Genomic DNA, 13,996 nt, shown 5'->3' with positions numbered 1-13,996 from the left:
TATTATAATTGACTGTCGTTAAAAAATGCAATCGGTCGGTAAGTGGGGGCATTGGTATTTAGTCGATCCCCAGGTAGATCCGTTGGTCAGAAGTTATTAAGGGAACGCTTCCGTAGTAACCACGCAGGATGTCTCTCGATCAGGTAATCAAGATTCCGTACTGTACCTTCGGTAGGTCCGTTCCCTCGAATTATCGTAAATTTTCAACGTAACGGTTAAGTCTTACTTTCAGCTAGAAGAATCTTGCGCTCTCCTGTGAATGTATAAAATTACGCCTTTATGCAAAGTCACGAACATTACGTAAAATTCTGTTGCATTGCGTGACAAAAAATGTAACCATACTAATAACGGAAGAAAAACAAAGCTTGAATAATAATTTTACCTACAGAAAGAGGAAACACGTTTAACACGCTATATGATTTTTCAGAAATTTCAAGAAGCAGCAGAAGCTGTAAAATCTCTCAGTAAACGTCCCTCGGACAATGAATTTTTGGAGCTTTACGCACTGTACAAGCAAGCAACAGTGGGTAACGTTAATACGTGTACGTTGCTGTTTCGACGCATAATAAAAGTTAAAAGGAATACGCTATATGTGTGTTTGTTACAAGATAAACAATGATCTTACGTATGATTACAGCGAAGCCTGGCGCGTTGGACCTGAAGGGGAAAGCAAAGTGGGAAGCCTGGAAGTCGAAAGAGAATATGTCGAAGGACGATGCAAAAGAAGCGTATATCAAATTGGTTAACACGCTACAGCAAAAGTACAAATAAAATGCTTACTAGCCTGTATTTCTGTCTGTATTGCAAGATTTTTAAAATAAAAATACAACTTGTCTAAACGTTCCTCTTCCAGTTTCGATTCGATTTAAAACCCTTCAGTCATGAATTATCGATTTCTAATACGAGCAATCTTCATTCGTTCATTTTTTACTTCCGCGGACTCGCTCAAGATGGCGCCCTCGTCCAAGATGGTGTAGGGACCCACTTGTAGCGCGCAGGCGCACGATCAGTAATGGCGTCCTCGTTCAAGATGGCGTCCTCGTCCAAGATGGCGCCCTCGCCCAAGACCCCGCCCATAGACTTACTGTGTCTATGATCCCGCCCTCGCCCAAGATGGCGTCCTCGCCCAAGATGGCGTCCCAGGAGAGAATCCCCACCTCCATCACCCCGCGAAATGTAAATCGATTTTTGTAATTCCTTGTATTCATTTATAATACAGATCATAAGTTTAAAACTATACATCCTTTCGTTTTCATACAAATTCTTTTTCCAACCCTCTCCCACATACATCCTGATTTGCTCACATATTACTTGCCCGTTTTCCCAATGTCTACGAGCAATCTTGTTTAATTCGCGCCTTTTAACAGCGCCATAAAGTTAACAAATTCGCCTTTACGATCGTTTTTCCTATCTCCGAAGTTAAAGACAGTCTATTTTATTTAGTTCATGCGTGACATTTGAAATGGGTATTCGCGCGTTAACATGTGTACAGTGGGGTGCTATATGATTGTACGAATTTAAACCGAAATAAAAAGTTACATGTGTGCCAGATTTGTTTTAAATTTATTTAAAAATGACCATCTTACCTCTGGACACGAATACAGCGAAACTTATAACAACCACTCAAATTATAACTTCAGTATCTAGTGCAACAAAGAATTAATAGAAAATGCATTAGATGCTGATGGAAAAAATATTGAAATTAACTTGGTATCTCACTATTCATTGCTCATTAAAGAACATCTTTTACGCTTAAATTATCATGATACTTCTGTTTTAATCTTTAGACAGATAACGGATGTACCCTAATAGAAGTGAAAGATGATGGTTGTGGCATTTCTAAAGTAGATGCTTCCTACATGGCTTTGTCATCGTACACATCCAAAATTGTAACATTCTCTGATTTAGGTAAAAGAATATTAAGATGTATAACAATACCAAACATTGTTCTCTAAATGTAATATTAATATCCTTTATAGATTCATTAGAAACTTATGGATTTCGGGGTGAAGCATTGCACGCATTGAGTGTTGTGTCAGATCTTAGAATTATATCAAAAACAGAACAAGATGAAGTAGCTGTTTCCTATGACATTGATCGCTATGGACATATTAAAAAAACTGAACCTTGTCATAGAGCTACAGGTAGCTAATAAAATATATATATATCTTATTTTGCTTCTATTTTATTTGACTATATCTGTTTTTTAGGGACAACAGTACAAGTGAAGCAATTGTTTAAGCATTTACCAGTAAGAAGACAAATAATTACTAATTCAAAAAGAGCAAATCAAGATATTAAAACATTGGAATCGTTAGTTAAAAGTTATGGAATGTGTAAATTTGATGTACGAATAAGTTATAAAGTAGATAATATTATTAAATTCGCAAAACCTAGCACAGCTACTCTTGAAGAAGCAGTTACCTATGTTCTTGGTAGAAAGGTGTCCTCCAATATGAGTTGGATAAATATTGAAAATACAGAGGTAACCATACAAATTGTTAAATTATATGTTCTCACATCAGCACATTTTAATTCCTTACATTGTATTTTTCAGACTAATGGTAAATTAATGATTCCTTCCAAGGAATTGCAAAATGTATCTGAAGCATTTCAGTCTGGAGCACAATATATTTTTGTAAATAACAGACCTATTAAGCACAAGGAACTGGAAAAGGTATATAGTTAAAAAAATTTTAACGTTATTTAAATTACTTATAGTTACAAAAGTGTTCGAAAATTATTTCCAGATGTTAACAAAAATAATTTCAACAGCGCTAGAACAGGATTCGTCGAGTAGGAAAAAACCAATATTTCTTTTGTACATTTTCACAAATTCTGGAAATATCGATGTTAATTTAGAACCGAACAAGACTAGTATTTTCTTCAAAGAAGAGGTAACTTAATTTATAGTGTATGTAATAATAATTTATGTGAAGATTCCTACATAACGTTTCCTGATGCGTGTGTACACAGAGCATAATTCTTAATACAATACAAACATGCCTCGAAAATTTTTATGGAATTCAAAAACAAGTGCAAGAAGAAAATGTTTGTGATCAATCGCTCAATGAGTATCAAGACTGTACGCAAAACGTGATTGTTCCGAACGTAGAAAACGAATGGCCAGCGTGTAAAAAACGAAAATTATTGACAGAAGAAAATGTAACAGATAATAATGAGAAAGTTGTTCCTAAAAAATGTACCGAAATTGTAAGCAATTTAAAGTGTACTATCACTGATCATTCCAACGATAACGAGCAAGCTGCAATTTCTGAAAGAGACAAAAATTACGATATGGAACATTTGGATCTTCAAATGCCATCTTTAAATCTGAGTGAATCAGACTCAAATGAATCACAAAATTTTACATTACGTTGCAAGGAATACGGTTCTCCGGAATTAGTGTTAGTTTTTTAATTATCATATAATATACTGTAATATAACATTTTTATAGTACTGTTTCTTATCACTTTATAGTGCTAAAACTAAAAAAGAAGAAACCGACGATAGTCCTCCGATTGAATTATCTCAAAATCATGAAACGTTAAGTCAGTTACCAACTGTAGATTTGGGCGAAGATTTTAACTGGGATGATTATTCTCACGTGGACACAACTGAGAAAGAAAATGAAAAGCAAAGTGCAAATGTAAAAAGTGTGCATGAAGAGAATAAATTAAGGACAAAGAAATGTGTTACATTAAAAGAATGGAGCAAAGGGCACGTATCTGATTTAAAGGTAAATATTTGTTCATGAATTCGGTTATAGAAATATAATCAAGTGAATTAATTTTTATAGGGAGGCACGGACGTACAACCTTATAATTATTCCGAGTCAAACGAATCATCAGATAATGATACGCATCATAAAAATGTATGTGCAGGTTTTCTTAAATTTATGAAGCACATTAGATCACAAGGTAATTATCAAGGAATTAATCAAACATCTGTACTCAATGTATGAACAATACTTTCATTTTTAGTTGCAAAAAAAAACGATAATCTCACAGCAGCACAAATTGCAAATACGGTGACTAATCTTTGGAAAAGATTGTCATCCGAAGAACGTGGATATTATAGAGATCTAGCACGCGAGGAGGAGAGTGAACGCGAGAAAGAAAAGCAAGAAACGAAAAGGAAACACGTAACGGACGTTAATAAAAATAGAAATAGACTTTTAAAGGCGTTAGAGAAAATGAAAACCGTGAACCCTGAGAATAACAAAAATTTGGTAATGAGAACTATTGTACCATGGGATGTAAACTTAACGAAAGTTACCGGAAACTTTCTCGATAAGTAAATTTTCGCTTTGTCATATATTTATGAAATTATCATTTTTTTTTAACATTTGATATAAATATTTTTCAGTAATACATGTAAAAATACTAATATCATTGTTGGATTATTACGTTCGAATTTGTGGATTGTTCACAAATCTTCGCATATTTGGATCTTAGACGCTACAACTTTGAAAAAGGAATTAAATATAGCCGATAGAAACGCTAGTGAGGTACGTCGAAATCAAGCAGTGATATTATTACTTGGTATCTAGTATTTTTTACACTGTTTCTTTGTATGTATTTAAAGGATACAGCTGAGAATATGGAGCAGCTTTTGAAACAGTGGTTTTCAATAAAGGACGACTTATCGTTATTGCATCCTATACATTCGCTGCCGCAAAATAACGATACTTCTTAATTTAAAATACTGTAATTATTTATACATTATTAAATTTGAAATAAAACCGTTCATGTTTAATCTTGTATGCATTTTATGTAACAGACAAAATTTAAATTTCGTTTTACCTCGAATATACACTGAAGTTACTAACTTCAATGTCATGGAGAACGCGGTTTATACGTTGGGTTGACAAAAAGCAATTCTGATTGGTCAATATGGTTGTCTTCCTAAATTCCTCATTATAAAATATGTGTTTAATAATGTATATTCATTCGTATTAACGAAGAATATTATTCACTATTCAGCAGAAGTTACAATCTTTGTATTACAATTATAAATTTTGTTGCTAATTTTTACTATTTTGTAGGAGGTCTATTCAAAGTTATTTAATTTATTTGTATGTTTCCGGTGGCAATTTGCTGCTATTTTATATATATATATACTGTATATATATGCAGTCTAATAGCCTAACGTAATATTAGAAAATTAATATTTAAGTTTCCTCTATCTGCATGGAAAACGTGGTAAAAATTTTATGTTTTATATTCCATCAAATATCAGTTTTAGTAAAATAAATGAAAATATAAGAAGTGCAATTAATTGGGAATCGAAAATGAATATTTTAAGGAAACGACACCGATAATAAATTATCCTTTGAGGAGAATTATTAACGTTTGGAAGTTGATGGTTTTCAATCTATATATTTGAAGTTTGTGCTGGGTTGTTGGTTGCCATCTTGGACCTCGCTCGTTTGAGAAGCCGGCCGCCCGCAAAAATCTTTGAGTTTCACGCGTTCGCGCGGCCTCACGTACTCGGGAAGCAGGTTGCGTGATCTCACGAGGAATTTACTGATCTGTTGCGATCAATCTAATCAAGATTCGGGTCCGGAATGCATTAGGTGAGTCGAAAATAAGTCGAACGTTAATTTCCTGATTGCGATGGCGTGTGATTTATCTCGTACATGTGTGTTCGTGCTTTATGCCTGTGCGTGTTTCTAATCCGTGTATCGATAGGAGATAAATTTTTCCCTCGATTTTTCTTTCTTTATGAAAATATCAAATTTTTCCACGTGGAAATTCCACCTATACATGTACCACTATTCGTTCACCAAGTTGCACGTCTAAATCTATTGGAACGAAACGGTAATGTTCTAAAAACTTATAATCAATAGACATCTACAGAATAGTGTTCATTCATTCTAATCAACGTATTTTTACATTTGTTAGATTTTGCATTCTACCACCTGTATTTTCACCTGATACTCTACTTTATATCATGTAATGATTCTTATTGAAGTTGTTTTGATTCTTCTAACCATGTAACTGGTTATTCTGATCAGATCCCCCTTTGAATGTTAATAAATACCTTCAGTGAAAAGTACACTACAAAATCTATAAGCTATTTCATATACTTTCCTCATATATTTGCTGATATTTTCAAGTAGATTTTGCTGAAAATTCAAGTTGAAATTGTTGGTTAATGAAGTACCCAAGTTCTTTCCTTGCTTTGTTATTTCAATTACATAGCAAGTATTGATTTTTACTCTGTACAAATAATTTTCATTCTGTACATTCTATTTGATATAGTCATCGCATTGCTAAATAATAAGGTTCATCTTTGTATGTGATCAATGTTCATACATCATTAATGTATCGAACATAGTGGTCGTAGCGTGAATGTATGTTTTATAAAATTTGGAGCAAAGAATGTATAAAAATTGAGCGATTGTTATACTTGTAATGCTTATACATGAACATTAAATTATTGTAATTAATTATAAATGCATTGTAATATTATGAATAAATATGTGCTATCGAATTGTTTCAATGAATCTTTAATATTTAACGTATAACTTATTTGAAATATGGAAGCACAAGTTAATTAACTTAGAATTATTATCTTAAAATTCTGTATAGTTTTGTTAACAAATCATAATGTATTTAATGTTCTCCTTTTAATATAATTTTTTTTTTAATGACTTAGGTGTATGTTTGTCCTCGCGCATTCGTAACTGGGTGAGTGGAGGAGATAAATTAACTACCTTTTATAATTTTTCGATAGACAACAGTGAAAGCATAGCAATCGACAAAACAAATAGCAGTAGTGATATATCAGAAAAAATGGCACTACCCAGTAGAGCGCGAGTTTACACCGATGTAAATGCACGTAAACCTAGAGATTACTGGGACTATGAATCTTATGTTGTCGATTGGGGGTAAGTGTATTAATCTTACAACAATCGGTGTATTTATATTTTAGTCTGCTTATTTATGATTGATTCCTTATTACATAGGCAACAAGATGATTATCAGTTAGTAAGAAAATTAGGCAGAGGAAAATATAGCGAAGTGTTTGAAGCAATTAATATCACAAATAATGAAAAATGTGTTGTAAAAATTTTAAAGGTACAAAAGAAATAAGTTAGATTGTAATGAATGAATTGTGATTATTTACAGTTTTTTTTTTAAATTTTCATATGATTTTCATTTCTAGCCAGTAAAGAAGAAGAAAATAAAAAGGGAGATTAAAATCTTAGAAAATCTTAAAGGTGGGACCAACATAATTACTCTCCAAGCAGTTGTCAAAGATCCTGTATCAAGGACACCGGCACTGATTTTTGAACATGTCAACAACACAGACTTCAAGCAATTATACCAGACGCTAACAGACTACGACATAAGATACTACCTCTACGAATTATTAAAAGTGCGTGTATTGTTAAATGCAATGAAGTTCAAGTATCACTCCAATGCGAATCTTCGAGATTATTGTTTCGATAGACGTAGGTGTATATCGTAGGTCGAAGAACGAGTTCTTAAATGCTCAGTTTGTACAAATTTTCTTTACATTAATAACAATATTTATTGTAGTTGGCATAGTATTGTATATTTGTAAAAAGTAATTTACTATTTTTCCATTAGAAGAAAGAAATTTCTCTTTCGTTTTTCATAACATGATAGAAAACATTCTTAGAGATCGAGAAATTGTTTAAATTTTCGGACTCGTGAATCTTACATTAAGTAAGTAACGTCGATAGCGTTCAATTCATTTCGTAGTTATAAATGTAACTGTGTAATGGATTTATGAAAAAAAGAAATGAAAATAACGCATTAACGATACGTAACGTGTGATATTGTTTTTCTGTTTAGGCATTGGATTACTGTCATAGTATGGGAATAATGCACAGGGATGTGAAACCGCACAACGTAATGATAGATCATGAAAATCGAAAGTTGCGGTTAATCGATTGGGGTCTAGCAGAGTTCTATCATCCTGGTCAAGAATATAACGTACGAGTAGCCTCGCGTTATTTCAAAGGTCCAGAATTACTCGTAGATTTTCAGGTTCGTAAGTTGAAAATTGATTGATATATTAACAGATAAATACATCGTTCAATTTTTATTCCAGATGTATGATTATTCGTTAGATATGTGGTCACTTGGATGCATGCTTGCCAGTATGATATTCAGGAAAGAACCGTTCTTTCATGGACACGATAATTATGACCAACTAGTTAGAATTGCAAAGGTTCTTGGAACCGAGGAACTGTTCGAATACCTTGAGAAGTACCATATCGAATTGGATCCTCGTTTCAACGACATCCTAGGACGACATTCGCGTAAACGTTGGGAACGTTTCATGCATTCGGAGAATCAGCATTTGGTATCACACGAAAGTCTTGATTTTCTTGACAAACTTTTGCGCTACGATCATTACGAGAGACTCACCGCACGCGAAGCTATGGAGCATCCCTATTTTTGTAAGTAAAAAGAAAGAGAAACTCGTTGAATAATTTCAAAGGAAAAGAAATGATCTCTCTATTTCCCTTTCAATCATTCTAGATCCAATAGCGAAAGAACAAGGTCGATTAAACATGGTATCATCGTCACCTACTCCCGTAACAGGTTCGTTGCCTGTAGGTGAGTAACGGCCCAGGTAATGTCATCACCTCAATTTCCAATTTATAATTATTTAATCATATCATTCACGTATTGTTGAATCGACCATGAGAACGCCCCCCGAACTTTCCATTCGCGCATCACCGAATACGATGCGTGGTATCAGTTGAACATCCGTAAAGTTCGTAATTGATTCGAATTCGCAATTTCTATTTTATGATATTTATAATGAAAAAAAACGAAAAAAAAAAATGAAGGAAAAAAGATTGCCGGAAATACGAACAGGTCGTGTCTGTATAACAATGTACGAATACACGCAGTTCTATTACATGATTATTAGATATCGTCCGGCATATACAGTTTAGCTAATTCGCAATGGCAATTGTTGTCGCGTAAAGTGTTCGAAACGTTGAACGTAAAACACATTTATGTTAAAGTGAATCCTTAATATTAAGTATCCGTCGAGAATCGTTTCCATTGCGGATTAGATTAAAGCATTAAAAAGAAAAAAAGAAAAACCACACACACACACACTACGGTACGCTTTACGCAAGGTCGTTCCAGACACCTAAGTAACGAACAATTAAGTCTCTGCATTTTTGTCAAAATGTAAAACATCTTGTCGGTGATACTTGATTAACAGGATTCAGGAGTGTGGAATGACCGATGCGATTTATAGTCATATTATATTGAAAACGTACGAAATAAAGTAATATCGGTTCTCAACAACACATAAAGCGATCTTCTTTTTGCAACTCTCAATGCATATTTAATTTTTCATAGTACGTGGTACTTTTAGATTTCAAAAATTTTTAACGACCACCACGTCTTTTTTTTTCTTTCTTTTCTTTTTTATACATATCTTCCTTTTCGATTTTAACAAGAAGATCGTTTCAGATGGTTATAGTGTAACTAGAGATGCGACTAAACAAATGTTTGATTTGAAATATTCAAACGATTCAAGTCTGTATGTCGTTTAGTGTCGATCGATCTAAAGCTAGAGTAAAATGTATAAAAAAAAAAATTGCTATCCTTTCTTCTATTGTCGCATCGAGAATCGGTTATCGCGATGCCTCGCCAATTATGCGATGAATGCATTTCTTCTCGATACTAGTAACAGGATAAAGTCGCACGCGCTGCGGTGATAAAATAACACCTGAGAGAAAATGTTTGATTCCTCCTTAACGAAACGGTAGTTGATACACATTACAGAAATAATTTATTTAAACTGTCGAAATTTCACTATTCGCGGGGAAAATGTTATAATCTCTCTGTACAATATCAATCATAGTATCCGTTCGTCTAGTGAAAAAGCACTGACCTTAGAGTCCAAGTTTAACCGCAGCAAATATCATAAATTTAATTGTTTAATAAAATTACAAAATACACTATAATTGATATTGTACAAGTTTAATTTCGGGGGAAAAAGAAAGGAGCGTGATACGCGTGTTACATTCGTTGGAAGTTTCTCAATGATAGGTCAGGAAGGATTTGTATTATAATATTAAGTTTGGTCCGTATTAAACGACAACTGGACTTGAATTGCTCGGTCGTTTCAAAGCAGACATTTCTTTTCTTTTTTTTTTCTTCTGTTTTTAGTCAGTATACGTATTTATGAGAGGAGCGTGCGAAGAATCAAACATTTTCGTTTAGGTATCGATACTTGTTGGCGCGAGGGGCTTAATCGAAACCTTAGGCGTGACTGTGAGCAGCGTGCCGGTTCATGGAACAGACGGACTGAAATATGTGGTGGGAAGAGTTGCAAATGGGACTCGGAAAACTCTAAAGTATTCATCACATCCGTTGCGTCTTTTACATACGATATTCGACTATTCGCTCGTTATGTACTAACGGCTGATCTATTCATTCCACCTGAACTTGCGAAATCAAGAAGAAAAGTACTAATTCGTATGACGGTGGACCATTCTTTATGTAAATGGCGATTATATTCTGACATGGTATATAAAGTTCTACATTTTAGACATTCCTTGTTCTTTAATCCGGGAATCACTTGAACGAACTTATTTTTTTTTTTTCTTCTTGTAACGGAAGCGATCCGCTGTGTATATGATTCAAGTCGAACGGCTATAGACGAAAAAAAAAAAATATTAATTTATGTGTTCGTTGACTGTAGTATAACTGCGAATGGTTTAGAAACGAAGCTGTGTAGAATGGCAGAATGAAATAATCTATCAGATCAGAGTACGTGCTCCGTCCATATTGGCCGGTGTACGTGTGCCATTGAAATATTTGTATGTTGCCTTTTTTCCATCTTGTGATTTATGATTAACCGTGTTTCATTGACGCTACTACCAAACGCCATGGTCACGGGAAATTCGTAAACGCGTAAAGATACGATTAGATCATGTTATGCCACTTGGAAGATCGTCCGTTACTATACAAGATATCGTAATTAAGACGATATACGAAGCAAAAACCACGTGTATTTGCATCCACACATTACATACATACACACACACATACACACATACATAAAGCACGTGCTCACACTTATACATGTACCTTTAGGCCGCTCGGTTTAGTACTTTTAACGATGATAAAAATGTTCGTTTATATCTGATACAATGATAGTTGAATAAAATGTTTGTTATAGCCAAGTACTCTTTGTGCTCTGTGAATACCTATGTATCCAGTAATAGACACGTTACCAACGCGTTGGTTAAAAAAAGAAAGAAAAAAAGAAAAAGGCATCGTTAATCGAGAAACGAAAATGCGATTTTTCAAACGCTAGTCCCCTCTTGTTAACTTCAATGCTCATCTACGTTCCTCGGTTATTCCGACGCGCGTAGTTCGCATCGAAATCCATAATTCGCGCGATTCAATTCAAACATCGATCTAAGCGAGAATTCACAGGCACGTTAAAAAACACTTGGCGTCAGCAAAAGCCTACACACGAACGATACACGCGCCGATAACGAACCGAAACATTTGTATTGCTGTACATTTGTACGCTTGATGCGCTGATCAAAGAAATTTACACCGCATTAAATCAATCGAATTATTTCGTATACAGCATTACCAATGTGTTTCTTATAAATTGAACGAGTAATTATTTATATACGAATTTAAGCCAATTTATTGTGTACATTTGAAGAGAAAAGAAAAAAAAAAAAACGTTCACCATTAGAAGAAGATGGGGAAGAGAGAAAGAGCGAGGGAGAGGGAAAGAGAAATGACGTACTTTTGAAGAATGTATAGGAATTATAGCACACTCCACTTGTATACCATGTCCTTTCGTATTATTTCGAAAGAATTCGTCAGTTCCTATACGTATAAATTGCGCATAAAGTACGGTCAATTCGATATATATATATATATATATGTATAATGTATATATGTATGCGTGCGTATACGTACACATACATAGGACGCGGCATACGCACACATACGTATATACGTATATAGGAAACACGTATATACGCTAGCGTATTACAAATGCGTACCCTACCAAGCGGAGTGTGAATTTAAATTCGAGCATTATGTGCCCTCGAATATTATCGGCTAAGTAGTAATGTTCGCTTTTTATTCTGATCACTGCGCCGTTTTTGCCTTATTCTCATGTATTTTAAGATTTCACATGTATATATGTATATTTTATTTTTCAATAATGCTAACAAAAAAAAAAAAAATACATATACATATATATATACGTGTACCCAGATAAGCGAAAATAAGCGAGAGAGTACATAGATGTGCGAGGTGGAATACTGCGCTATAGATGTTAAACATGTAAAAAAAAAAAAAAAAAATAATGAAGGAATACTCCGTGTACGAGTAAAGTATAAATACAATTTTATTTATTATGCTTATAATAATTGTCGTATCGCTAGTACACGACAAATAATCTAATTTCAAGTCATCTTCACGTGGCAAGAACGGCGCAAATGTAATTGTTTATCCAAGTTTGATAACCTTCCCTGTTCATGCGTTAAGTTTACGATAATCTAGTTTAGTTTTATAGAAGAAAAAAAAAAGAAACTATTGAATAATTGCTATTTAAATCTGCAAACGAACTTAAAACGGAAAGAAGAAAATTAAGATAACGAATTGTCACTAATATAATTAATATATTACGCTGGATATTTTAACTTCGATAATTTTAACTTGCAACGTCATAATTTTCTTATTACGTACATATACATTGAAAGCAAAAATGTGATGTCAAACGGAAATCACTGGAAACGCCGTTCAATCGTCATCGTTCATTTATAGGCCAGTCTTAAAAATTCTTTCACATTTACCTTCGAGAACGGCTGTATCCTGAGAGAAGAAAGTGCACTGAATGTTTCATCGTACACAAATGTATATTCAAATTTTATATACTTTCATTATAATGCCAAAGCGATAAAGTAAAATTTGTTTACAGACTTTTTCAACATTTTCCTGTTTTTCTCTTCGATTGCATAGATTACTTAGATTCTTCGTTTGTTTAAACGCGGGATAGTGTAAAACAAAGTATTTTGACGTGGTTGAGGTATGACAATAAAAATTAGCCAAAGTGCACGAAAATGCTTTGACTTGAACCTGTCATCGATCGTTGAAGCATTATAACAAAAGAAAAAAAAATAACCCATTTTTATATTATGCAATATGTTTTTTCATGTTTTTGCAATGTTTACTCGGGAAATTAGTGATACGATGGCAAAATAAAGTAATGACAAAACGTTTACCGATTTGTTTTGTGCGGACATGAGACATTTGTGCGTACCATATAATGTAACGATAACATGTATGATTTACAGCCACAAAAAGAAACGTTGTAACGACACTAAAATACCAGTGCTGTATAGAACTACTTAAAAAAAAGATGCAAATACAATTTCGTTTGTATTAAAAAAAAAAAAAACAACGTTACAATTCATTTTGTAATTTTAAAATCAAACACCTATGATTGTTTTTACTTTAAACTCTTTGTTAAATATACATACGTAAAGATTCGTATAATTTAAGTATGTATGCATATTATTTTCCTTTATCTTCTATTTTTTTACTAAATATAAGTATCGTTATTTTAACAGTATATTTTGAAAATACGCAAAGGAGTTAAATAAGTTAACAGTACGTATACCACTTACTACAGATAAAGAAAGACTAGACATGCTTTGTTCTCGAAGGGTCATGATTCTGGGGGTCGCAAACGCTCCCTTGGCGAGGTTAGATCTGCAAAAATTTAACTATAATATGGAAAACATAAAATTAAATATTCCGCCAGAAAGGGGGTTCCAAATGTCGGTCCTCCAGACAGCCGCAGTATGGGAACGTGGGAGCCGCACGCTGTGTAGAAATAACTGAACCACAATGCGTTTTTATTAGCGTCATCCGGGACGAACTCTTACCAGAGAATAGTCCACACATGGACGCAGTCGGCAACGAACTGAACGCTGCGAGCTACGCTC

General features: G+C 33.8%; 3 protein-coding genes and 1 long non-coding RNA gene across 9 annotated transcripts; 3 read left to right on the top strand and 1 right to left on the bottom strand.

Annotated features, from left to right (window-relative positions):
• Positions 1-38: 38 nt before the first annotated feature.
• Positions 39-843, top strand: LOC114876575 (acyl-CoA-binding protein homolog). The gene is made up of 3 exons (XM_029188220.2): positions 39-143; positions 428-542; positions 638-843. Exons 1-3 carry the CDS (start codon positions 129-131, stop codon positions 769-771), a joined length of 264 nt encoding a protein of 87 aa, XP_029044053.1. The 5' UTR covers positions 39-128; the 3' UTR covers positions 772-843.
• Positions 844-1,311: 468 nt separating this feature from the next.
• On the top strand, positions 1,312-4,743 carry LOC114876568 (PMS1 protein homolog 1-like). Its single transcript, XM_029188203.2, is given in 13 exon segments — positions 1,312-1,649; positions 1,652-1,710; positions 1,788-1,908; positions 1,980-2,144; positions 2,211-2,485; positions 2,558-2,677; positions 2,751-2,897; positions 2,977-3,407; positions 3,481-3,739; positions 3,800-3,920; positions 3,984-4,296; positions 4,369-4,510; positions 4,588-4,743. Coding segments are annotated over 13 exon segments (2,340 nt in total). The 5' UTR covers positions 1,312-1,573; the 3' UTR covers positions 4,699-4,743.
• A 647-nt stretch (positions 4,744-5,390) lies between these two features.
• Positions 5,391-11,197, top strand: LOC114876580 (casein kinase II subunit alpha). 6 transcript variants are annotated; one of them, XM_029188237.2, is made up of 8 exons: positions 5,634-5,822; positions 6,742-6,895; positions 6,974-7,085; positions 7,174-7,386; positions 7,830-8,024; positions 8,089-8,440; positions 8,523-8,600; positions 10,233-11,197. In XM_029188237.2, the coding sequence occupies exons 1-8, from the start codon at positions 5,642-5,644 to the stop codon at positions 10,592-10,594; spliced, it is 1,647 nt and encodes a 548-aa protein (XP_029044070.2). In that variant the 5' UTR covers positions 5,634-5,641; the 3' UTR covers positions 10,595-11,197. The 6 variants fall into 6 exon arrangements, with proteins under 6 accessions (XP_029044068.1, XP_029044069.1, XP_029044070.2 ...); XM_029188234.2 differs by having other exon boundaries at positions 5,638-5,822; positions 8,523-8,616; positions 10,233-10,283; XM_029188233.2 differs by having other exon boundaries at positions 5,638-5,822; positions 8,523-8,616; positions 10,179-10,283.
• On the bottom strand, positions 10,648-13,960 carry LOC114876581. The gene is made up of 2 exons (XR_003789423.2): positions 13,676-13,960; positions 10,648-12,860 (listed from the first exon to the last, which is right to left on the bottom strand). It is a non-coding gene; the product is annotated as an uncharacterized LOC114876581 (long non-coding RNA).
• Positions 13,961-13,996: the final 36 nt, after the last annotated feature.

The sequence above is a fragment of the Osmia bicornis genome, chromosome 11, assembly GCF_907164935.1.
Source record: "Osmia bicornis bicornis chromosome 11, iOsmBic2.1, whole genome shotgun sequence".
In the NCBI taxonomy this organism is placed as follows: Eukaryota; Metazoa; Arthropoda; class Insecta; order Hymenoptera; family Megachilidae; genus Osmia; species Osmia bicornis.
The sequence above is the reverse complement of the archived record's forward strand: the minus strand, read 5'-3'. Positions and strand labels throughout refer to the sequence as shown.